Source organism: Symphodus melops, assembly GCF_947650265.1.
Source record: "Symphodus melops genome assembly, chromosome: 13".
Classification (NCBI taxonomy): Eukaryota; Metazoa; Chordata; class Actinopteri; order Labriformes; family Labridae; genus Symphodus; species Symphodus melops.
In genome coordinates, this window is record NC_136703.1 from 11723011 (window position 1) to 11749422 (window position 26412).

Below are 26412 nucleotides of genomic sequence, written 5' to 3' on the forward strand. Positions count from 1 at the left end.
CACTTTCACATTATCTGTCACTCAGTCAGTAAGACAGTCAATTTCTAAACACACACACACACGCACACACCCACACACTTACCTTTTCTTCTGTTTTAAGGCTTTAAATAAATAGAAGAATGTAATGTCCTGGTAGAGCAGGGGAGAGGAAGCTCTGCAGACTAACCATTTACAGTTCTTGTATATAGGGTTGCATTGTTGCTCATTAATTGTACAAGTAAAAGAAAACATTTACCAGTGTTGTTGCGTTTTTAAATTGCTTTTTTTAATGCATTTATTACCTCCCATTCATTAAAAAAAACAAAAAAAAACAGGAACACCCTTAAAACTGACATTAGTTTTGTAATTAATTAAACAAAAACATTTTGAAAAATAAGACCTACTTTAAGAAAGTGAGGTTATATAGAAGAGTCCTTTTTTTAAGCATTCTGAAACTGCAACCACACAATGATTGTGAAAAAAGTCATTTACAGACTTCACAGCCCAGGCAATGTTCGAGAGCAGGGCACTGATTTATACACTTAGATGTCGTAAGAAGGGGACAGAAAAAGGGTTATTTCCAAAAAGAGTAAGTAATATTTTGTAAGTGATTTATAGTTTACAGCTTAAACACCTTAGACATTGGTTTGGTTCTCTGAAGTTCACGACTCAGTCTTTTCACAGGTTATTGTCCTGAACAGGCGAGTGGCAGAAGCAGTTTCCTGTGCAAGCTTTTCCATTAAACTACAAGTACATCAGTCTTCAAATCAGTATTTTACTCTGTTAAATTGATTTATCCTCCTCTCCAGGTACAGCAGGTTACAGATGGAGAGACTACGGCGCCCTCACCATCATTATGATGGGCATTGCTTTCAGCTTTCATCAGCTTTATAAAGTAAGTTACACCCAATTCCTCCTTGCCCGCATGCCCACGTTTTCTTTCTGACTTTGTCTTCACAGCTAATGTCCCTCCACAATGTGTTATACATAATACAGTTTGCATCCCAAGATCTGTCAGTACTGCCTTTTCCTTAGATTACATCTAAATTGGTTGGCCTAGCAAGTTCATCAGTTTTGATGAATTATGGCGCTAGAATAGAAGGCGCCTCCACAGCAAACATCACTCTGGGCTTGTTATTAAAGCTAGCCTGCCTTACGTCAAAGCAGGATTTTATTCCAACCCCGTCTTTTACACACTTCCTTACGCCCTCCTCATGTGTATTTATATATATATATGTATGTTTTTTTTCCTTTAAAAAATAAAGTTGCTAACACAGCACACAACCACTTTTTGATGTCCCACCTTCTAAAAATAATCACCCTGGTTTTTATCGGGCTTAGCAGCCCTGGAACATGAGCTCATGAGGCCCCTTGTCCCGGGTGACATTAATCCCATAGTGGTTGTTAGTACGAGTCTGAGTGGCATGTGGAAGCCATTACTCTCGTTTTAAAGGAGGACAGGAGCTTTAGCAGTAGCTCTTGGCTGAGATGACAGGCTGTTCTCTGTGCGTGTACGAGAGAAAAAAGCAGCATGTATGGTGAACATGCCTTCCTAACTATATCTATATTTTATAATGTTAGACATAAAAATTCAGGGTTTCCTGTCCCTTGTTCTTTTGTCCCTTAGGTCATTTATTGACTATAAATACACACTGTAGCACTCCACTGTTTCCCACATACAGCAGGGTTTGCCAGCCACTGATCGTCTGGGAGGTGGGATTCCCTGGCGGGACGGCACAGGTTGCTGTCATGTCACTGCAGCGCAGCGCCAGTCGCACCATATGTCCAGGCTTCTGTCCACACTTTATTTATGTTATGGTGCACCTTGTAAACACCACACTCTCTGCAACCCACTTATTAATTACCACGTGTTGACACTCATTTAATCTTTTTCTCTAAAAAGTGTTTATTACTTGCGCCGGTGTGGCTGCTTGCCACCTGAGTTGGAGAGAAAACCTGGCTCAGGCGGAGGAGCAAACAGGCTGCAAGAGATTAAGTCATCCTCATTGGCTCTTGGAAAAAAACAATGATTTTAAAAGCGGTTCAGTGGGGACTTGCAAGGGTCACAAAGAGTGTATATTATGTATATTAGTCTACTTGGGCTTGTTGCATACTTGTAGAGGATTCAATATGATGCTGACTGGCTGCTCATCTAGTTAACTCTCCCTGCATCACAAACATGCTCTTTTAGTTGTCAGACATAGACATAACAAACACCATGACATTATTGTCAGGGTTTTTTAGACTAGGACTTACAGTTACTTAATTTTAGGGGTGACCCCAACTCAGTATTTACATCGTTTCACCATATTTTGCAACATAATAGATCAATCAAAAAATTCAACTACTGTCATTTTATTCTGGTCAGGATTTGATTTCCATTCACTGTTCTCAGCCTATATTATCAAATGAGAGTCTGAGTTGTTCTGTTCCGGCCATTTGAGTGCGACCAAGCAGATGACTTAACCGGTTTCTTGCCGCCAAAACGTTTGTTTACACATTGTTGTGCTGCTTCGGTTGATTTCCTCATCCAGACACTTAAGAGATTCAATAAAAGTACAATACATTTTCAGATTTAAATTAAAGGTAATCATGAGTTCACATTTGTGCCAAGGTAGGACATTATTTGGAGAAAGAGAAATGTACGGTGAAATTAGACATAGACCTTCCCCATATGGAATGATCCTTTTTTTTTTTATGAGTTGGGTTCGAGAGTGAGATTGGTAGAATCATCAAAGATTTGGCTATATGGGATCACCCAAATAATTAATGTGATTAGTTTAACATCAACATATTATTTTCTTAAATATTTTGTTTACAGTGACCTAAAAAAAATGGAAAAGCAGTTTTACATATTTTCTCCATGATGACGAGCTTCTTTTCAAATAAACATTAGTTTTTATGTCTCACTCAAATGCTTTTATTCACACAGTTAAGAGTTGTCCAATAAAACAATGTGTTTGACCCTTCAATGCCAAGTTTCGCTGGCCTTGTCTTTTCCTCATCTTTCTGCCTCTTCCCACCAGAGAGAAGTCTAATATTGTGCCATGCGTTTAATTGCAGAAATACATCCTTCCCCTCATTATGGGCAGCCGAGAGGACAAGAAGCATCTGCAGAGGATGGAGAGCAACATTGCGGCAATGAGTGGCACGCTGACACAGACAGGTGAAGATTAATATCTTCATCACTTTCTCCCTCCTTAACATTTTCCCTCATTTATCTGTCTCCAAAATCGGGGGGCCCCGCACGTTTTTAACAAATGACGCCGCTGTCATTTCGCTTTAATTTGAAATTGCTTGTTTACTGTCAGGCTCTGGCTCAATTAATTACGTTTCGCTGAAAAGCTCTTAACCTCAGAATATTAATGAGGAGTTGGGAAATGACAACTTTTCTCTCCAACCCCCCACCCCCGCCCATCTTCTCTCGCTCCCCCCCCCCCCCCCCCCCCCCTCCATCCATCTCCCCCTGCACCAGCCTCACCCCCATCCAAACCTCCACCGCCATCATCATCATCCACCCCTCTTCCCCGTAGGTGGCGAGAAAGTTCATTTTAATTTTCTGTGCGTGAATATGTGTGTGCGTGTGTGTGTGTGTGTGTGTGTGTGTGTGTGTGTGTGTGTGTGTGAAAGATGTGCGTGCGGCATGGCACTGAGTGGCGTCTGGGCTCAGCACTGGCCCTTGCGTGATTAAGTGCACGGTGACAGGTGCGGCTCCCATGTTGGACAGGTGAGGAATCTCAACCTGGCTGTCAGACATGGAGAGAAAGAGAAGCAAGGAGAGCGATGCTTTCCCAGCTCTTTGTCAGTGTAATTAAAAATCCAGGGAGGCGTAAATGAGAGAGACACTTTTAGAAAGTTTGGTGTCGTTAGCAGTAGTGTTCAACCGGAGTGTGTTTTCACCTGAAATGTGTTTGTCCCTATTAGAGAAAGTTGGCATGATGGGAATACAGGGATCCTTTTTATCTGTTGCTTTACAAGAAATAAAAGAACCGAAATGAATGAGGTAACAGGATATAAAATCAATGATTAAATACACTTCTAAAAGATGTTTAAAAAATATGAAAACTTTGCTACATTTGAATGTCCTTCAGGTCACACTTTACTGTCCATGAGCTGTGTCAGCTGTCATCTGTTTTATATAAAGAGAGTGTTTAAAACGAATTCCTCTTCCCATCACATTAATTTAATATTATGTTTTACCCAGTTTGTTAGGATTACTTGATACCTTTCCATCATGCTTGCTTTATTTGTCTTTGAGCTGTAGAGAGACATCAAGAATCCAGATGACAAGTTTAGCTTCAGTGAATCCTGAATAAAACAGTGTGGCTTAAAATACAAGCAGCCTTTGTTTGATTGGCTCTCTGTCTAAAAAGACAAAAAGTATTTGATTTTACAGCACCTGCCATATACCAACATAATGTGAATGAAAATATTGCTGATATCTTTTCATCCTGTCACACCCATGCTATTGTTTTCAGGCTGCCTGAGGTAGGTTGAGGACAGCAATGTGAGATTGCGTGCGAGGTGTGCCACTCTGAATCTGATTAACAAATATATGCTCTTTTATGGTCATTTTTTCCCAACTATGCAAACGCATTTCCTCCGGCTATTCCACGTCCCATTCCTGCTCTGCTTATCACTTTTGGGAGATTTGCCAACAAACAAACCCTGTTTTGTTTTTCGGTGAAGGCAGGATTTCAAAGTAAGAGTCCTCCTATGTTTAGCAGGGAGCAGGTAAGACTCCAGTTGAAAGAATGAAAAGGGAAAAAAAAAAAACAAGTCCTTTCTGCAGCCAGTGTGGGGAACTAATTTGCTATGACTGCAGTAGCCAAGCTGCTATTGTAGTTAATGACTGTTGTAGTTAACAGTTGGGGAGAGGGGTTGCAATTACACTGAGAGTTTTCTGCCACTGCTTTCCCTTTGTCTTTCTCTCCCTCTCTCTCCCTTTCCTCGCTGCACTGAGTAATAGCGACCGACTGCGTAGCTACTGCCAATTGCTTGAACCCCCTTTTGTTAAAGTTCATGTATTTCTCTAGTGCCGGGCCCAATGAGGTGATGTATCCCTTTGAATGGAGACCACATTAGTCTCTCTCGCCAGCCCCAGCTTGAGAGTAGGGGCCTTGACTCCCATTATGATTTGCCTACAACTTCACACAGACAATTAATGAATGGATCTTGGAACTACTTCAGCGCGCCCAGCTTGTAATGGAATTGTGTGGCTGTTTGGGCACTCTTTGTCAGTGGGAGCCATATTGGTGACCAGCTGGCCATTAAAGACAGAGACAGGCCTGGACATATGTAGTGTACATTATATCGAGGTATTTACTGAATAATTTACTGAATACACAATGTGCACCCTCCTCACAACAGCTGCAAGCCTCGCACATCATCTTGTCTCCAATTCTCTCTTACGTCCTGTGGAACATACACACGCACACGCACACACACACACACGTTCAGCTTAGCCTCCCTTTGATTCATGCCTGGCCAAAGTCATGGACTTCATTATTCTTGGCTCCATATCTGTGATAACTGGGGATATAAAGTTATTCAGTTTTTGTCTGAACGGTACCAAGGAGCAAACTTTGTGGAGGGACATGAAAAGAGTTGGACCGTTTGGCTGAAGTGGCTGAAAAAGTGGTGCCAGTGGTAATTCAGGAAGCAGAGCCTTACAGGCTGGCAGGCTGACCCACACATCTGGATAAGCTGTTTTGTGGTGAGGTGGGATCAGAGATTAATGTGGTAGCCCTCTGTTTAGCGTGCACACCCTGTCATAGAAACACCTTTTTAGGCAAGGATGGACTCTTTTTTTTTTAGATTTTTCTTTTTTTTTTTAGATTTTTATTGCGATCATCAGAAAATGTGGTTTCCACTCTGGATCATAAACAGAGTAAGAAACCCAAACTGTTCGCACAATGGTCTTTTTCTTCAACCACCAATCCTGCTCAAACTCGCATCCCCAAAGATTTTGCAAGCATGAAAAGATCAAACGATCAAGCGCCACACCTATATTGATATAACCCCACCCATTTAAACACAGGTGTCACTACAAGATATTAGCTTTCTTTGAAAGATCAAATATTTTGCCTGTGTTGTTTTCTTTGTTGTTTTTGTGTTTAAGAAAGGCGGCCTCCCAGCAGTGCTGTGCCTTTTGTCTTGGCCTGGGTTAATATGAGAGGAGGCTTCTGTACATTTCGTCCAGCCGGCTGCAGCTCAGGCTTTTAACCATTGGCCTGACAACCTCAGCAGCGGATCGCCACAATATCTGTTGATGTTAATCCTATTAGGCTTGATTTAACACTTTACACGCCCATGATTTATATGAATGTTTATTGGTTTTCTGTAATATAATCAGCTCGGGGAAACTTAATGCATTGTTTGGTAATACACGCATGACTGGAAGCAGGGGGCAACAAACTGCGCCCGGTGTTATTTGAAATCATACACCCTCATCCAACACCAACACTTGAACTAATTCAATCTTCAAAGTCAATGGAAAAAGAACAATATTTATTAGGATTAGGGGGGACATTTTGTCTGGCAGCCTCCTCCCAAATGAGAGCCTTGTTTTTTCCTTTGTTGATCGTTTGAGGATTTAAGATGCATTAGAAGGCAGTGTCTGGGTGGATAATGGAAGGTTAGAGACTGTTATTTGATTTAAGTTCAGGCACTAGAGATTAATATCTTCATCCTATGTGCCCTCCCTTCCCACCCTCTACCCCCAGTGCCTCGGACCAAAAAGCAGCGACTTAAGTTACCGGTTTTAGCTTTGATAACAATTCTTAGAGGACGGCTTTGATCAGTGACACATGTTGAGTCTCATCAGTTTCTGTCATCGTCTCTCGAGGGAAAATGCCCAGTTTTGTCTCGATAGCGTTTTATTTGAAGTGTGCCGAGTTCACTGTGTTATTCTGCTTGTTTCCACAGTCAGTCAGCTGCAGCAGACCCTGGTCTCCGTTCAGGAGCTCCTCGTCCAGCAGCAGCAGAAAATTCAGGAGCTTTCACAGGAACTGGCTGCAGCGGAGGTAAATTCCTAGTTTTAGCATCTTAGCACCACACTGTCGCCCCAAAAATCACAGATTTTGTTTAAAGATTAAAAGAAACAAAAAACAGCATTCATCTTTTAATTGCATGACATTTCTTTTCACTTGTTTTGCTTATTAAACTGAGTTAATTTATTTAATTGAAGCACATTTCTTTAGCTGAAAACACCAACAACATCTTACTTAATGATTGCACTATATGACATATTTTTAATAATTGCCTTCAACAAGATGAAGTAACTTTTTTGAAGCTGTAAATAAGTGTATCTCTGCTGTAGCTTGGCCATGATTAGAATAGTCTGCACTAACTTTAACAGTCTGTGATGCATGATAAATGTTTTTCGAGTCTACATGGAGTGGCAGTAACTTTCACATTTTAGAAGAGGCCAGTTAACATAAAGTTTCCGGTCAAAATCTCCAGATTAATGAGGACAGGGAAGAGGTTTCTCGAGGCCTCTGTGTACTAAAATCTCGTGCGTTTCCCCGAGTCATAACTACCTAAGACGGACAGTCTTATTATACTGTATATCATCAGGACACAAGCTGCAAAAAAGTATGGTGCATCTCATCAGGAGACCATAATCTTAAACCATATTGTCGTTTCTCTTCGCCTTGATTTTTATAGACAGGGTTCATAATCTACTCAGAATTGTAAGTGTTTAGGTGAATCAGACTGAATGATTGTTCTAAAAACTTATGTGCAGAGATGAAATGTTGCTATCCTTTTATAACACCACTCATAAATTGCTTTATGATCTCCGGGCTCTAAAAAAAAGTGCCTTGGAAGAGACAAACTGAGACAATGTTTTATGTCCACAGCTTGTTAAGCACATGGTTTCACTGTAGCATCTGGATAGCGCAGGAAAACATGTGTGGACACATCTGCTTCGGCACAAAGAGGAAGAAAAATGTGGATCTCTTCCATGGATGAGATTCATCAAAAAACTGAGGACTCATGGCTCATTTTATGCTGTTTCAAGTTCTCAGCTGCGCCGCCTCTGTGCAGTTGGAAAAGACTGGTGGCCTCATTCAGCGTGTGGGAGGGTTGATTTGATTTGCCCCAACACCAGTCTGGAAACAAAACAATCTCAGGTTTTCTGTGAGGCAAAGTGCAGGCCCACTTTAAACAATGAATTCCCTCCATCACTAAGGGACAAGGGATCTTTTTTTTCCTTTTCATTTGTCATCTCCAAATCAGAGATTGGATTAAAAAAGTGTCTACTTCAATTGCTATGAGTGCCTTGTTGGACAGGGGTAGTATATAAAAAGTATAATTCACATCAAAACACCCATTAAACAAATCATAAACTCTGCTTTATAGCTATAGTGTTGATCTTAAATTTTCCCTGCGAGTCGGCACAAGGCCCTCTGTTGTCCCAGGCCATCGGGGAAATAGGGAAATTGTTTTCAGGTCCGGTATATTTGATGAAAAACACATGTTGGAGCTGGTGAGCCACTTATCATTCACCGTTTGTGGCTTTCGGGGTTTGCATCACTGCGGCGCTAAAAGTGCGCCACGCTTAGCAATTATACCTCTCAACGCGGAAATGTGCCTTTAACCCGAAACACATGGAGACTTCTGTTTCCTCGTCTGCTAAGTAAACATTTCTCCAAGTTTTGGAAACCGCTCCGTTGAGGAGTGTGTTTGCTGGGGACAGCTGAGATGAACTGGGGAAGTGAGTTTAGACAGACTGACTCATGTCCACACATTCACACGTACGCACACTCGTAGCACAAGCCGATCCTGCACTTTTTCATACTTCAGAGCCTGAGACAGTTCCCTTCTTTTTTGCCATTTCTCAGTTGTCATGTCTCTTAATAGACATGCTGCTGTATCGTACCGCTGGTGTTCAGAATAGATTTTCTCGAGGGAGATTAATCCCTGATGTTAAACAGCCAAGTCTGTTTCTGCCTTATTATCATTACAAATCTGCCTTTTAACTGTGTTTACCCTGCTGTCTCAACTCACTGATCGTCCTCTTTATTAGTGGATACTACATTGAAGATTAGAAACCGCCTCCTTGCTTGTGCGAGACAAACTGCCAGTGGGAAAGTGCATAAATAGAGTGAAATCAATTGCACTGTACCAGTGTTTCCACTCAAAAACACTCCTCTTGGGACTTCCTTTTGAAACTAATTCCATCATAAATATACATGCGTTACAAGAAAACACACTGTCTGCCGGCAGAGTAACTGTGAATTAATTTGCCTTCAGACACTCTTAAACAAGGCTTGTTAAAGATCTTATCTTGTTGCTAATGGTCCACAGGCATTTATCTTCATTTAGCCAGATGCATTGCCGTCCTTGGGTGCTGCTCGAGTTGATCGTCCTTTTTTTCTTTGCTTGTAATATATGTTTTCTTTTTTTTAAGCACTTAGTTAACCAGCAGAAAGAGGCCGACCCCTTTCACACCCAGGCACCCACCCGAGACATATTACTTACACAGCTTTTTAACCAGTTACAGTAGAACAGTACAATGTTCAACACACAGACAAAAGCATCCAGCCAGTGCCAGTGGTTGGTAGTTTAATAACTGGCATCTGCCTCATGGGTTGAGATGTATTATTTTGCTTTTTTTTTTTGCTGTGTGGAATGCCAAGTGAGGTATCATGTTCTTCATTTTTTAGGTCTCACACAGAGAGCCCTTACAGATCTGCACCTATACACAAGGACGTTTTTTAGAACAACACAAAGTGGTGGATGCTCACTTGTAGTAATGTTTTATGATCCCCTTTTTTATAACTATTCCCTTATTCAGGGTGAATTATTGTACAGGGCAGAAAACTAAAGTGAATGATACAAACAGTTTAAACACAGAATAATAACTACACTTTTTTTAAATCATGGATGTTGACGTTAAAGACCTTGTATCTAGACATCCACATGAGCAATTAGAAACTGTAGATCCACAGATTAAACCGGTTGGATGTAAAATGTGCATGTTATTTTAAAAATGCAGGAACAAAAAAAAGCTCTTTGTCAGTGAATATTACAAATAAAAATAAAACTATCAAGAGTAACAAAATCAAACTAAGTATACTGTAACATGATGGGGGGCATTTATATAAAAAGTGATAAAAAAAAAAAACCTTTTTATAACGGTAAGAATAAAACAGTGCAGGTTAAATTCTGCATAGCAAACATTTACTGTCTCCACTCTTGTGTTGTATAACTGCGAAGCTGAATGTATCTTCCTGATGAAGGTGTTTTTGTAATCAAAGGTGCTAAATCATTGCTAAGTCGCATCATAACACATCCAAACTGTGTATTGGATATGTGTCAGCACATCAGGGGGGCTTTTAAAGGCAGCCATGTTTCTTTCAATCTCTCCAGTCACTGATACCCCTCCACTCCGCCTAAGCAGCTAGTGCACTTAACACAAGATTCTTACACAATGTGAGTGCACACACTCTCATATTATATCTCAAAGCTGACATTCAGTCCTAGCCAATCATTTAATTAGGTTTCTTCAGACTTAATAAGACATATGTCAGTGGTAGTGTTGTGTGACAAGTCTTGATGTGAGATTTGATATGGCGCTGCTTTGTAGATAATGCACATTATGTGCATAGCTGACAGTTAACTATTTTACTCTAGAGGCTCCTTTTTCTTATGATTAGTGATAGCGTATGGAAACCCTTACATTGTCGTCATTTGGATCAATTTGCATTTTTTGTTCGTCGATTCTGGGGCTCTTAGTTCTTTTAGCTCAGCACATACAGCAATTAATTTTTTTCTATGTAAAATGAGAGAGAAGGAGAATCCAGCCTTATTATACTGGTGCCTTAGGGAGGGGAGGGATTAAGATGGTTCTAATGAGGTGACTGCTGTAATAAGAGTGTCTTCAGCCGGCCTCCAATGCACCAACATTAAAACACTGCTCCTTATCAGTGAGGTTTAGGAGTCGATAAGAGCTATTTAAAAAAAAAAGAAGAAAACCTTCTTCCCCTCCTCAGTTTCTTTTTCGAGCTCCCTTCACTTCTCCTCCTCTGCCTCCCTCCTTCCACTGTAAATGAGTCTGATCCCTTTCAGATGTGATTCAATTAATTTCTCTTAGATTTAATTACAACCGAAAGAGTCCAAGTTATCCCTCTCCCCTCGATAGGGGGTCCACGCTTCCTAACAAGCTTCCCCTGGTGAGTCGGTTGAGTCTTAATTACAGTTTTTACTTTTCTTTAATCCCACTTTTTCCCCTTGTCTTATTTCCTCCTCCTCTTAGGCCTCATTGGTCTGTCTTCCTGTTCTAGCACTTGTTTTTGCTTTTTTTAATAGGTAATCTCTGTGATGGAGGGTGAATTGGGTGTTGTCATGTACATCAATGGTTTTCTACTTAATTACAAAAGTTAGAAGAAGGAAGTGTCATGCAAATACTACGTATGGGGGGGGGGGGGGGGGGAACTGAACCTGGCTCAGGTGTCATTAAATCAGGAGACTTGGATTGGGGGAGAGTGTTGTTTGAAAGAGCACTTTGTGGAAACATGTCCTCTGTAGGGGATGCAGAGTCAAAGTGAAGACTTTAAGGAAGACTCACCCATCCCAGGCAAACTCGCTTAGCTAGTCAAAACCCCCCTTTAGTGGCAAGGCTCATGTTGTGGACAGGATTGTCCTGGAAATGCTGTTGGTACTGGATCATGTTGGGCTGCCTTGGGTTTTTAAAAAGGGGACTGGAAGGTGTTCTCCAGTTATCATTACATCATAAAACTCACCCCTCCAGGAAAAGGTTATTCATGGTTTTTGAAAAGGAAACTTCAACTGTCAATGGGAAATCAAGGATGGTTTATGGAGAGCCTGTCCTTCCCTTGAAACCAGTAGATCAGCTTCTCACCCTGGCAGCGATTTTGGATTGGTCACTGAAGTCTTTCCACCCAGTGTGTGTGTGTGTGTGTGTGTGTGTGTGTGTGTGTGTGTGTGTGTGTGTGTGTGTGTGTGTGTGTGTGTGTGTGTGTGTGTGTGTGTGTGTGTGTGTGTGTGTGTGTGTGTGTGTGTGTGTGTGTGTGTGTGTGTGTGTGTGTGTGTGTGTGTGTGTGTGTGTGTGTCTGTGTCTGTGTGTGTGTTTTCTGGACTTGGAGAACGCTCATGACCGTGTCCTCTGAACATACCTTTGCAGCATACTGCAGGAGTAAAGGTAACCAGGGATTTTGCTGCAAGTTAAGCAGCTCCTTGTGTAACCACAGTGAGAGCCTTATCAATATCGCCAAACACACTTTCATTGGATGTGTGATTTGCCAGGGTTACCCCAGTTCAATGATCCTTTCTGAAATCATTACGAACATGATCTGAAGGTTGAAATTGGCACTAAGAAGATTGTTAAGTTTTGAAGTCCTTAAAATCTTTGTATTCTGATGAAACGTTTCCTGTTGGCTTAAAGTAACTGCAGTGAGAATGTTCTTTGCAAAACATGTTGGATTAGTCTTTTTCAGATGAATACCAAATACTTAACAAAATTTAGGGGTCACGTGTAAAATACTTTGCGATGGACGAGTTGATTAATGTGGAGTCGGTAGTCAGGAGGGCATTGTGCGGGACTTTTGTGGTGGAAAATTGCTGAGCCAAAAAAAAGCACCTATTCATCTGACCATGTAAGTTCTAACCCTCAAAGAAGGAATAACAACTTAGATAGACGGTGCACAGATGAGTTTCATCTTTAGAGGACAGGGCTTGGCCTAATAATTAGTTTTTGGAGTTCAGACATCCTGAAGGAGGTTGTTGTAGAGTCACTGTTCTTTTCATCAAAAAGAGGCACCTGAGGTGGTTTGAGTATCTGATTAGGATGCCTTCTGGGCTCCTCCTTTTTGGGGTTTTCCAGGCATTTTCAAAAGAGAGGAGATTATGGGATATATCCTGAACTTGCTGGTGGAATTATACTTTATGTCTCATCTGGCCTGGGAAACCTCAGGAACCCCCCCAGGGGGAGTTGGGCTTCAAGGGGTTTCAGGTGAGAATCTCTCAAAATTAGCTGCAAAAGTAAGTCACACCCTATCAGAGGAAAAGAATAGAAGGATAAAATAATGCAGTAATTTAAGAAGATCTACAAAAAATCGGATTTTTAAATATATGGATAACTGCAAGTGTGCAAGTGAATGTACCCTTTCAGCAGCGGATTCCACTGTGTGTTAAACCATGAAAATTATAGCACTTGATGTTAATCATGTTTTACACCTGGATATGTAGTGGAAAAAGCTAAGAAGGTGTGAGACAATGCCCAGATTCTCAACTGAAATGTCAAGTTCAGGAATGATTAATAATTGAATCATTCAAGCACTGTGCTCTTTATGGTATTAGGTGTGAGCATCCAGTGGAGTCAAAGTCATCACCCATGTATAAAAGAGCTAAGGCCACAGACGCTTTGATGTTTTCAAAAGCCAGGCAGGATGTATGTCATGCGACTGAACACACACACACACACGCACGCACGCACACACACACACACACACACACACACACACACACACACACACCTATCTAGAGCTGTCTCTATCGGTACATCCCATTCAACAAAACTCAGCTCTGTCTCTAAGAGCTGAGTGTCTTATAACTACCTAATGCAGACTTCCCCAACAGAATAATCTTTGAAATACATTTTTTAAACGTTTGTTCATACATAGTATCACTATAACCAGATATCCCCACTGAAAAGAAAACTGACCAACTGTACAAGGATTCCAGATCTTCATGGCATAAGCGATTCCCAGGGAACGGTGAAACGAAGCTGCACAGACAACTGTAAATGTTCAACTTTTGTCAGTACATTTTCAAACTTTAATACAAAGGATTATCAATATAGCACAACTGAAAAAACGATTGATTATGTTTTTAATTCATTTAACTAAAGGAAAACAGTGATACCTGTAAGAAAGGAAGCACCAGTCATTTTTCATGATTGATGTCCACTTTTATCATTGACTTTAGCAATGTGACTTATTTTGTCTCTAGCTCTTAAACTTACCATTTTACAGCCTTCGGCCGAAGTCCTGCCTCTCTGTAAAAAAGCGCTACTGGGACAGATTTTTGGCAGCAATTTGCCATTCAAATACCCTGTAGCATTTAATGCTGCACCAGTTTGTGCGATAACACATGCCTTTGATAAAAGACAAAAAGAACAAAACAAACTGCTAAGCTATGGTCTGCCTCCATGAATGTGGCTATTGTCAAAGACAAAGTCATTATCCAAAACTCTGGACACCGGCCTAATCTTTTCTAGATAGTATGGAAAATTATGTAAAAACAGCATGATTCCCACTTACTGGACTTTCTGAGCAGTCAGTTCATAAAGGTGACTGTAGTTAGATTGTTTATCCAATGTCTCATCACCAGCAGTTGGCAGTTTTGAGGTTGTTATGGTGATGCATGACCTGACTACATGATAACATGTGGCTTTTAGTATTTGCATTTGTCATATTTGTTTACCTTGTGTCGTGTGTCCATTTTTCAAACAAAGCTTTTTTTTGTTTGTTTTTTTTTTTGTTGAGAAAAAGCACAAAGGAATTGCTGAAAGGCCTGTGTTGACTTTAATTCTCCGATCCTGCCAGTGACCTGAACTTAACTTGCGTATTTGTCTCTCTTGTGTTTTTCCTATAGGCATCATCTTCAACAAACCGTGTATTAGACAACCAATCAGTTGGAGAGCTGAAGGCTGAGATTATCTCTTTGAAGGGCTTACTGCTCAGCAGGTAAAGTCCCTAGATGTCTCTACATAAAAGTGTGTGTGTGTGTGTGTGTGTGTGTGTGTGTGTGTGTGTGTGTGTGTGTGTGTGTGTGTGTGTGTGTGTGTGTGTGTGTGTGTGTGTGTGTGTGTGTGTGTGTGTGTGTGTGTGTGTGTGTGTGTGTGTGTGTGTGTGTGTGTGTGTGTGTGTGTGTGTGTGTGTGTGTGTGTGTGTGTGTGTGTGTGTGTGTTAGAGCAGATGACCTCCTGTTTTGCTGAACATTTGAGTTCCTGTTTTAGTCTATCAGAACTATGCCAGTGGGTTTCAAAGGTACCAGTCCACATCAACAGGATGAGTTTTATACTGCATACTGTATTTACTTCTCATCTTAATGTGATTACAGCCACTTCTTTCTCTTTACTCATGCACTTACCAAAAAAATATAACAATAGTAAAATAGAAAAAAAAGGAAACGTTTTTTTTGGATTTTAGTGAGGAGGGCATGCTGTAACTTGAAATTAGCACTCAACTTGCATTCAGATTCAGTAGGTGATTTTAATGTGCAAATTCAGCCTTAAACAACTGAGTAGTTACAATCATTGAGAACTTTAACTTTGTAAAATAAAATAAAAATACATTAAAAACAGGAAAAGATTAATATTATTATTTGTAGAAAATTAGCTAGCTATCATAATATTTACATGTATCTTCTTTTCATTGTCAGGGTAAAATCCTACTTTATTTTTATGAAACACATTTACATGCAAGGAGTCTTTAGATGCTTTTAAATGTCACTGTTGCCTCCGATCTTTGAAATGGCTTCCAGGTTTATATCTAAATCTAGTCAGGCACAACCCAGCTCAGTCAGGCCCATTAGCATTAGCATTATTATGTATCAGTGTCAGTTATGAAGTCTGAAGAAAGAGTGTACATCAGAAAACTGCCTAGGACAAAAAATTGCCTCAGAACTATCTCGTTGAGCTTGTTTTGTTCCCCTCATACATTCTAATCAGTATTAATCCCTTTGTCATTTGCTTCCTTCACTTCCCCCCTGAAACTTTCAATGAGTTTTCTGCCGAAGACTTGAATCACAAAATAAACGCTCCGTATCACCATCTGTCTTAAAACATGTTCCCGTCCTGTTCAAATGATCCAAATCATCTCCAAACTGTTTGTTTTTTTTAACCATCAAGATGTTCTGATCACATTAACATTCAGCATTGTCTCCTTGATCTTAAAAGCTGCAGAGGATGTAATTACAAAAAAAAAAATCTTAAAGCTTCTTTTCCAGGTGTGATGAACATCTGGTTGTTTGGGGATGGGGGAGTCATTTTCTCTTCTGTAATTATAAGAAATACTCACAGTCCTGTGTGTGCGCATGCTAAACTGTAAACTAGTGTTAAGTATATATTCTCATTGAACACCTGATGTATAAAGCTATCTGTAGTTGTGTGTTCTCAGTTTACCAATTAAATGCTTAAAGCATTGGAAAGCTGTTTTCACACACTTTGATCGCAGTGAGGTTTTTTTTTATAAAGTTGTGATCAGGCCTCTTCCTTTCTCTTGTCCCCCCCCCCGACCTCCCTACAGAAAACAATTCCCTTCTACTCCTGCTGTTCCTAAGATCCCCTCATGGCAGATTCCTCTAAAACCACCTTCAGCATCCACCTCTCCATCCGTCAATCACACTAACAGCAGCAGCGACATCTCTCCTGTCAGTAACGAGTCCGCCAGCTCCTCCCCTGTTAAAGACGGTCAACACAGTCCCCAGGATACACTGGGAGGACCAGATGGAGCTAATGATATCAATGGCGATGCCGGCACTGGAAGTCTTGGCGGAACGCTACCTCTGGACTTGAAAGACCAGGTCCGCATGGAGGTGCAGGGGGAGGAGGAGCAAAAGGAGGAAAGGGAGGAGGATGCAAGCCATGTAGAAGACGAGGAGGAGGAAAGTCTGAGCATGCAGACAGAAGATCGACCAGGTGGGGACGGACAGATTAATGAACAGGTGGACAAACTGAGGCGGCCCGAGGGTGCCAGCAACGAGAGTGAGGTGGATTAGACGACAACACAAAAACAATCACAATCACTCACAAACACAGCTTCTCCTCTCTGCTTGACAGCTCGGTTTCATTCTTCTCCTGTCTGCACAAAAGCATTTTGTTTGTTTTCGGTTTTTCAGTTAATCTTCACTGTCTGCTTCCACTTGTTTCTTAAACATTTTAATCTTTGTCAAAATGAGGAGCAAAGATGCAAGTGACACGATGCAAAACGGACAAATATTGGATTATCTAGTTGATTTACTTTTCACCATGCAAACTAAATGAGCGTGTTCTTGGCGTAATGACCAGGCAAATAGTGAAATCAGTATGACTTTAAAAGGCTTTATGCCAATAACTGTGACTTTCTTCTTTTAGTTTTGATGATTTGATCAGATATCACAGTTTTGCTTTTGGCGTCCTTTTGACTCATACAATCCAAAGAGGCAGAGCCGCACAGACCTTCTCTCCTGCATAGTGCAGCTGTAGGTCAAGAGTCATATGTTAGCACTTCAGTCTCAAAGTTACCACAAGCTCCCAGAAAAGCATTAGCGGACTATGTCTCCCTGTTGATGGCAATAGGAGAGGACAAGCTCTTCCAGGGCCGGAGCTTTTAGCCTCTTTTATGTGTCCTTTTGCATTGGTGTCAGTCTGTCAATAATTCACAAGGCCAGCAGGGTGGCATTTGGGTGAAATAAAAGCCCTGAAATTCGAGATTAGAATGTGATGACGGGCTTTGTTCCACTGTGGTGTCAGAGTGCTCATACGCTCAAAGGAGGGGAAGATAAATGTTTTCCCCCGCTTTCCTTTTTCACTGAGGGCTGAATTGTGCATCCCTGCGCGCGTATTTGTGTTTGCCAGGCGTGAAAAAAAAAAAAAAAAAGACCCAGACTGTCTGCTGAGCTGTATCTGTGTCTCCAGCAGGGCAGCTGATTTGGTTTGTGAAGTATGTTAATAATCAAATGATCAACAAATAACAGATGTATTAGTTCATGCAGCTTGAAATGTCAAGGAGGCTAAAAGCGGAAATCTAATACAGAAAGCCCAGTTGCATTGTATTATTTTCCGTGACAAACCCTCCGGTCCAAATTATGTAGGGCCTCCTACAGTGAGTAATCTTTACAGAAAACGGCGACAATATTTCGTAATTAAGCTGCAGTAAGACGTCGAGGGCTGCCACAGATGGAAGTTGCAGAACTCGCTTTTTTTTTTCTTTCTCTCTCTCTCTCTCTCTCTTTGTGGAGGTGGATTAGGGAAGTTAAAAAAAAATGCCCCGTGATTGAAAAAGAAAGTAATAAATGAATACTTGACTTATTGAATTACTCACTCTGTCTCCAGTTAACAAGAAGAGTCCATGAGTGAGAAGAAGGGATATCGTCTCTCGAGCCGTTTCCACCTCCATTACACGGCCTTCATACGAACACAAAAAGGTACAGTGGAAATGCACATTTGTGTGTCACTGGTCCCAACCTGAACATTTTTTTTTTTTTTGTGTGAAATGATGAGACAGCTGCATTACAGTATGATTTTAACTATACATACTGTATGTGATGTCAAAGAAATGAATGGATGAATAAGGTTGTTGAGAGAGGTTTTAATGCTTCTGGTTTGTCTTTGTAAACTGCTGATTACTGTCTGAGTTTCAACCAACAGTGTATATATGTGTAATAAATCTGATTGACCTCAAGATGCTGTTTTAATGTTTTATTTCTCTTCCTTGAATTACATACGTTCATACTTTGAAACACACAGCTAAATGTTTTGACTTTACAGAGCAGAAAATGTACCTCTTATTATAGCACGGTTTTAAAAAAATTACTGTAATTATAATTACATAATTCCCATCAACGTTTAAGGAAAACAAAAATAAACAATAACAGAGACTTGATCCTCTTAAGTCGATGCAGGTTTTGTTTTTTGTGACAATGTGAATTTGTTTCATTTTTTATTAAAAATGGAGATTGGTAAAAGTACATCAAACCATTGGCTACTTTTAATTTTGTAGTTGTGATATGTAGTTGTATTTGTTTAAAATGTTAATACATCCAGTAGCATCATGACAGTCCATTTCCAATATGTCCAATATGACTGAATATCAATGACCCCAATCAAGAGGATTTCAATGCAATTTGTGACGTGTCTCTGTGAATGCTGCGCTGTATTTTTTAATGAGACATTTAATTGTTAAACTGCAGCGTTACATATCTCTGTAAGATCTAATCCAGATGAGAATCATACAGCACCTCTCTCGACCGCTTTGTGTACAGTGGTGAACCAACCTTTCAGAAAGCATGACAGTGCAGGGACTTTCAGCTTGTTTTCCGTTTTCTTTATGAAAATGACTAAGAGACAGTTTTACATTGTATATGAGAGGCTTTTGTTTGTTTCTGTTGGTGGATTGTCAGTGTGGTTTCTGTAGTAGAGCTCACATGGGGTTTCCTGTTCTATTATGATTATTTTCTCAGATACTTTTTGTTAACTTTGTGAATCTGACTTAATCCAATCGTAAAAACTCAAATGAGGCAGAGTTAGAAAAGCAGAGAAAAAGACAGAAGAGGTGTCCAAAGAAAAAAATATCAGCAGGATAGAACTGAGCTCTGAAAAAGGAGATTTAGATTTAGGGAAATTTCAAAAAAGACTTGATAAACAGATAACCCAAAAATATCACATTAAGACAAAATTAGACTTAATAGTTACAAAGTTGTTTTGTTTTTTTGAGGATTTAGTCTTGACAGTGTTTGTTTTTACACATCTCAAAGGCAGTTTGTCAGGCTCACCTTAACATGTTCTTACAACTGGGTAAGTTATTCTTCATCTTTCTCAGCTACTCAGAGTTAGACTGTTGACAGTCATTCAATAAGAGCTAAGTATAGGTGAGCCATACCAGGTACATTTTGAGTGTCGATGCTTTTTTATTCTATTTAACACGAGGCATTATTCAGCTGTGTTTTCTATGACAGAATTCATCCTGTTTTAAAGCTGCTTTAGATTTAGCCAGAAAGCTAATTTATAGTGATAGTATCCCTTGCATGGGCCCCTACCAGATATTCCCAAAGCTTTTAAAACGTTATTGTCCATTATATCTAGTTCATACCTTAATGTAGGGGTAAAGGTAATGAATTTAGAGAGAGAAAAACTGAGTGGGTCCTGCTTGTACAGGGGGAGTGGCTTGTTATGTCTTCAGGTCCCACTCAGGTTTTTGACAGCACTTCTCAAATCACACATTGCCACACTCCATTTTAGTCTAATGTGCAAATTCTACAATCACGTTATTTCAAGATGCCCCCATGGATGCCCTTTCTAGAAAGAGCTTGGCTGAAAAAGCCCATTTTCCCTCTTCTGAGGTACTACTAATATTGCCATGCATTATCAACTGTATGAATTTAATTTATCAAGGTCTAAATGATCAATAGTGTTTCACATATTGATGAGGTGTATAAACTTCGCCGAGGTTCAATACCACATCCCTTTGTAATCCATTAACCTCTCCCTGGAGTTCAGACCAACCTTAGATTTATAGGGCCCTACTGTAATAAATCCACTTGTACATCATGTAGTGTCTTTGGGGATTTGCAGTGCATTCCTGTCCAGAAAGGACCATCTATCCTGCACTCATATTCTCATCTGCATTTTTAAAGTCTTAAAATCCGCCACAGTCTGCATGCCCTTTCAGAAACCTACCAAAATAAAATGCACTTCGTGGGTTGAGGATAGTGTGTTAGCCGGTTACCAGCGCCCTCTCTATGTGGTAATTCAGCGAGGGATTGTTTGTCCAAAGCAACACCTTGGTTTTGACACCATTTGGCTCCCTGGTTGGGAGCCTTAACCTCATCAATCTTGCTGCTAAACGGAGAGCACTCAATAGGGTAGTGTATCGACGCGCACTGAACTCCATTGTTCACTGGAACTGAGCACTCAGCAGGTTAGAGGGCTGAGTGTCTCCTCGGATCAATGCAAGGGTTGTTAGCCCTTAGCAGCCAGTCAGACGGTTAGCGTGACTGCCTGCATCACGCCAGCATCATCTCTACTCGTTTAAAAATCCTTCTTGAGTCCTTAAGCGTTGATCCTGGACCAGCCTCTGTTTCCATATCACATTGATTTGTAATAGTTCACATTCATGCATCATAGGTCCAATTCTTGATTCTTTAAGCTCCGCCCTCCATGACTTAAAACAAATCTCCCTTCAACAGGAAGTGTCCTGTAAAAATTTGCGTAGGAAAGGTCATTGATGGTGCAGGAAAAAAAGAGGCCTGAGGATGAAATGCCTCTCCTTCCTCTTCCCCGTGAGATAAGATGCATGTGGCATGCAGCTGGGAGCGATCTGAGGTAATTCTTGATGTGTGACACGGCCTGTGGAACTCTAGCAGTTGCTTTTGCCCCTGTGCAAATATCCTCTGACTCCTCTGGAAATCTTGTTGGGAATTGTTTTATCTCCCTTAGTGTAGTGAAAATATTTCATATTTCTGTCAGTGTGTTCAAATCTGAGTCTTGAAATATAGTGTTTTGTAGTATATACAGTATAAAGTGGGATAACTAAGATAATGCCAACGATCTGTTAGTCTTCACCATCTTACCTGACATATCTCTGTATAACAAGATTGATAGATTGCACAGACATTAAAGATCTGCAGGTGATGAGTTCTAAAGATTTTGGTGATCCATTGACTTTTCCCACAACATAAGAGACATCTGTGTTTTTTACCAAAATGTGTCAAACCTTTCAGTTGATTAATTCCTCATTTTATGGAAGTATGTCTCCCAATTATTTGTAATAACTCTGGTGATAACATATTTTACCATGGTATACATTTTATGTGCAATTTCAAAATGTGTAAATTTTTCATTGCATGCAGCTGCTAGCATTCAACTCAGTGGACTGATATGCAGCATCACAGTCAATAATAACAAATATAGTGTTTGAAATAAGTTGAAAATATTTGTGGTTTTATTTTATACATAGGCTAGCCTCTGAACTCTTCTCTGACAGATGCTTTTTTGCCCATAATGTTTTCAGCAGTGAAAGTAAGGAAGCGTGGGTCACCTCCAAAAGCTCTCTGCGCCTGTCTCTCTAAAAGCAGCTCACCAGTTGTGAGCAGCCACTGAACACTGGCTCCTTCCTGGTGAAAATGAGAACATTTGACAAGCCAAGGTCATAGGGGGGCTTTGCCTGTATAAGGCTTCAATCGCAGGGCCCAGCGAACACTGCAAAGTCATAAAGCACTTTGTCATCACTCGCTATATAAACTCTCAACAATCAAGTGGGATCACATTCCCCCCCTCCCTCCCACTCTGTGTGGCCTGTGTCACTTGATTTTCTCCTGGCGCTGTTTCAAATCCAAATGGAGTATGTGGATACTGGAGGGCTGTCATGTGGAAGGCAGTTGGGCCTCCTCTGAACCTGAAGGGAAAGCTCTTCTCACCTTAATGACAGGAGAAGGAAGACAGGTGAGGAGCAGCAGGCTGCTCAAAAAAAAAAAGGCAGTTGGGCTCTTGTGGGTGTATTTATGAATGGTCGAATAATGAGCCATCAGGCAGACAAGAGGTATAGAAAAACAAATGCTCCTGGTCTTTGTGAGAAGATTGGATTATCCAAGGGAAGGTCTGTCAGCCTGCTGAGGGACTCCAGCTGCAGGCAGCACAAGGGCAACAGGTGTGGGGTTTGTGCAAATTAAACTAATCACAGGGCCCGACTTTGGAGCACCTGAAGCATTGTAGCAGCCACCCATGCAGAAGAAAATAAAAGAGGATAACGAGTCCAACAAATGTCTTCTTCAATACTTGTTGTACTCCTAATGAAAGTCACGTTCTGTTAGCGCACTGCTTTTCAATGCTCAGTGTTGAAGCCAACTAACATGCTGAAGTTTAGCAGTCATAATGCTTATCATTGATTTAGCTAAACATGCTAATATGTGCTAATTACTGCTGAAGAAGAATAGTTTTGTAGCCAGTCAAACAAGCTCAGTTTTTGTTTTCAGTTCCATCTAAGATGTAGATATAATGTCAGCCAAGTCAGATACAAACCAGACCAAGCAGATACTAGTTGAATAGGTAACAGTATTATTGTATCCTTAAATCAACTACTGTTCAAAATGGGGGGGGGGGGGGGTTAAATCACTTTTGGAAAAGTTTAATTGTTTTGTTTTTTTACATTAGCAAGCCTGAAAGACATAAGAAAAGAAAGAGTTAATTCTGAGATGCTTTGCTTGGCAAATTTAGTAGATTTTACATATTACCTGACCTGCTTGCCAAACATATCTTATTGTGACTGTCTTCTATATATATTTTTTATTCTCTGGTGACTGGTATTATTTTCCAAGACCAAAACAATGTCATAATAAACTTGTTGAAGATTCACTAATTCAGATATTTTGCCAGAGCTTTCTTGTGCAGTTGTATAACCACATTTTCTTGAGGTGTGTTGAGAACCAGAGGAGGTGTAAGAAGTGATGGATAAAGTTGGATGGTGTTTGAACAAGGGAAAGGCTATACATTCAGTGACCTTGCCCTACAAAATTGGCATGGATTGTCACAGCGAAATACAATCCACATTTTCATGCCCTTAGTGAGGAGGAGAGCAAGTGAAAAAAAAATAATCCCAAAATCCCTCAGTGGACACCCAATGTCTTGTTTTGGAGGGTCTGCGGTACTCACAGAATTCTTTTGGTAACAGAAACCCATCGTGAATGATGGACGATTTCTATTCTTAGCATCAGCAGAATCTTCCCAACCTTTGCTTCTTCCATGCTACAAATATCACATTGCTGATGTATTCCATATTAAATTACTGAGTTTTAACTGAGCGGGGCTGTGCAGTGTCTGTTATCAACAGCCATAATGTGGAAGATTAGCACACACATGATGCCCACCTGTTGCATCGCTCGTTTTATGAAGGTCACAGCTGTTACACTGAAACCAGTCTTTTTAAAGGCTCTCGTGATGTTCTTGTGGGGACAGCTGCTGAAATTCAAGAGTCAACCAGCAGAAATAATGCTGTAACACACATTTTATTATAAATATATTACAGATTTATGACACAAAATAACAAACCAAAGACTATACAAGAGTGTTAAAACGTTACCTGCAGAGACCTTTGAAAATATTCAAAAGACTTTAAGACTCCACCACATTCTGTCTTAAAAATGCCACAGTTGTCACATTTCTGTTTAACCAATGCTATTTTAAGTTTACTGCCACCCGCCCAAATGGCATGCAATAGGGTTTTCTGTCTTTATGGCAAAATGTGCAGTAAACTCCCAAAGAAGTTTATGAGAAATGTTTTGATCAGGCCATGTCCTGCAACTTCATTATCAAGTCATCAAAAGCAAATAAAGCCATGTCTAAGCCTGTGTTCATGGAAGATATTATTTATCAGCACATCTTAATAGATAAACCTGTCTTACATCAATCATTAGTCATCATATATTTACTTGCCAATAGTGTTTGTAAATTGGAAAAAATAATGTGTTTAGTTGTGAACCCTTGTTGTGTCAGGTTGTGGTCTTTTCCTTTTCATTGCGCACTCTCGCACCTGGTTTTCTTTCTTTCGTCTACTGTTCCGTCTAAACAAAGGCAAAAGCCCATGAATATTTTTTTTTCAAAACAGTCTTAGATGCTTTATCTTGTTAAAACTGAAAAATTGGAAGCAGGGTTGATATGTATATAGGTTATATAGATAGGCTTTTTACGCCTTTAATGAGAGGTCAGTAAATACAGTGGATAGCGGTAGAGTAAGAGCGGGGGATGACATTTTGTAAATGGCTGACAGTACTTGAGTTGTGCAATTTAACCACTAAGCTAAACCAGCATCACCGTTTCTTTATATAAATGTGACTTCATAAACTTCTGACATGTGGTTTAGAATAGGAATAATTAATTTAAGCAAATTATTGTCAGGTCTGTTTGTGTGAGTTAATCATCTGTACACTGTAAACAACCTTTTCTTGCATTGAAAGGCGCTCACAGCATTACCACAGACTGAGTCATACAGAGCTGCTGCCAGAGTTGGATGGTTTTACAGCTCTGTCGAACGCTGTCCATTGTGTGTTCCAACCATCATCGCCGAGCAGAAACACCATGTTGGACCATTCCAGCTTATTGTCAGCCAATATGCCAGGCTTTTTCCCTGAAAGAAAATGATCCCATTCCCCTCGGACTCACGTCAAATTAAGCAAATTTACAGCTTAGCACTTAAGAATTCTCTGTTTGCCAAGAAAGCAGCAGCAGCAGGCCTCAGTTGCCAGTTTAACGCTGCTGCGCTGTGGCAATTGAAGTGGAATGAGAATTACTCTGGCTTCTTAGAGACCGCCAGCCCATTACAGTTTTTTTTTTTTTTTGCTCCAAGCTCTCTTCTTTTGAATAAGACTTACAGTATATGGTGATGCAACACTCCCACTCAACTGTGGAGACCTCTACTCCAATTCTGAAGCAAACTACTTAAAGGGTGATGGCCCATGATGGCTATGAGCCAGAATGGATCAACCACTTTCTGCACTTGTTTTTGGTTGCTGTGTTCTGCTCATTGCTGGTTCTGATTGCAAAGTGGTGTTAAACCCTGGGGATGAGTAATATAAGGCAATGGGCAAACTTCAGGCAAAGTAAAACAAATAGAACACAATGTTTGGTATTCTTAGTAAACATTTATGTAACAGGGCTGACTGGAGGCTCATTTTTCACAAGCTGTTTGAAGGGCCTTCATGCTAATCTTTCCACTGGATTCTGTTTGTGTTTGTAAGATGACAGCCTCATGTTTACCAAATAACATCTCCAGTGTAATATTACCCCCCCCCCCCGAAATGGATTTTTCATGAAACATACAGAAACTTCCCACTTTGTATTTCAGCCACCCATGTTTGATTTCCACACACACATTTTGGTTTAAAAAAAAGTTTTCATTAATTTTTTTGCTTTAATGTTCAAACTCAAAGTCAAAATAAAGACCATAAGACGTATTACTTTAAAGCCAAGAAGATTTATTGTTTTCATTCAATTTAATTATGTTTATTTTTTGTTATCTTGTTTTTATTGCTTTTGAGATACAGATTGTATATCCTCCAACAAGACATGACTTCAAGACCCAAAAATGAAAACAACCAAAAATATGCTTTATCAAAGGAAATTATTATCTGATCAGCAGTTTCCTCACAGGTTGCTCAACTTCTTATGAATCGGGTAGAGTAAGATCCAGTTTTTCTGGTTTTTGAAGTTAATAACCACACCACGGCTGTTTGTTTTTGCTAACTGAATGTTCCAGCAAAAACTGTGAAAAGAATGCTTTGTTAACTTTATGTCCCAACACAGAAAAAAATGTGTTGAAAGACAAAGATTTCTAGACACACCAGCATCTAAGGAATGTGAGGTGTGTTTATGGAAAAAAAGTTACCCTGCCTGAAAAAGAACACACAGGTGTTGCACAAGAGAGGAATATATGATTCTCAGCTTGCTGTTCATATTCAGAAGCAGCTCTTATCTTCATGCAGCGTACAATGTTTTAGATATTTTTATATATTTGAACCTTAGAAAGAGGAGTGAGCAGTGGTTGCTATGCTGAAAAGATTACCAACATCCTACGTCTCTTGCTGTGGTTGGATTTACTGTGGAAACATAAAACAGATGGAAATCTCTGGTTTTTCACAGAACTTTGTAGAGCATCTTTGATGTTTGATGTTTAAAACTATTTCATGTTACAACTCAGTCTTTCCTCTGAAAGG

The 26412-nt window shown here is 40.2% G+C and overlaps 1 protein-coding gene across 1 annotated transcript in view; it reads left to right on the forward strand.

The window, feature by feature from the left end:
- Nucleotides 1–18392, forward strand: part of pex14 (peroxisomal biogenesis factor 14) — a 46036-nt gene extending 27644 nt beyond the window's left edge. The window contains exons 5-10 of the mRNA XM_079359898.1: nucleotides 789–874; nucleotides 3043–3145; nucleotides 6907–7004; nucleotides 14602–14693; nucleotides 16257–16719; nucleotides 18044–18392. Coding sequence (XP_079216024.1) covers nucleotides 789–874; nucleotides 3043–3145; nucleotides 6907–7004; nucleotides 14602–14693; nucleotides 16257–16719; nucleotides 18044–18067 — 866 coding nt within the window. The 3' untranslated portion in view covers nucleotides 18068–18392. The remainder of the gene's footprint in view (nucleotides 1–788; nucleotides 875–3042; nucleotides 3146–6906; nucleotides 7005–14601; nucleotides 14694–16256; nucleotides 16720–18043) is intronic.
- The last annotated feature ends 8020 nt before the right edge of the window (nucleotides 18393–26412 follow it).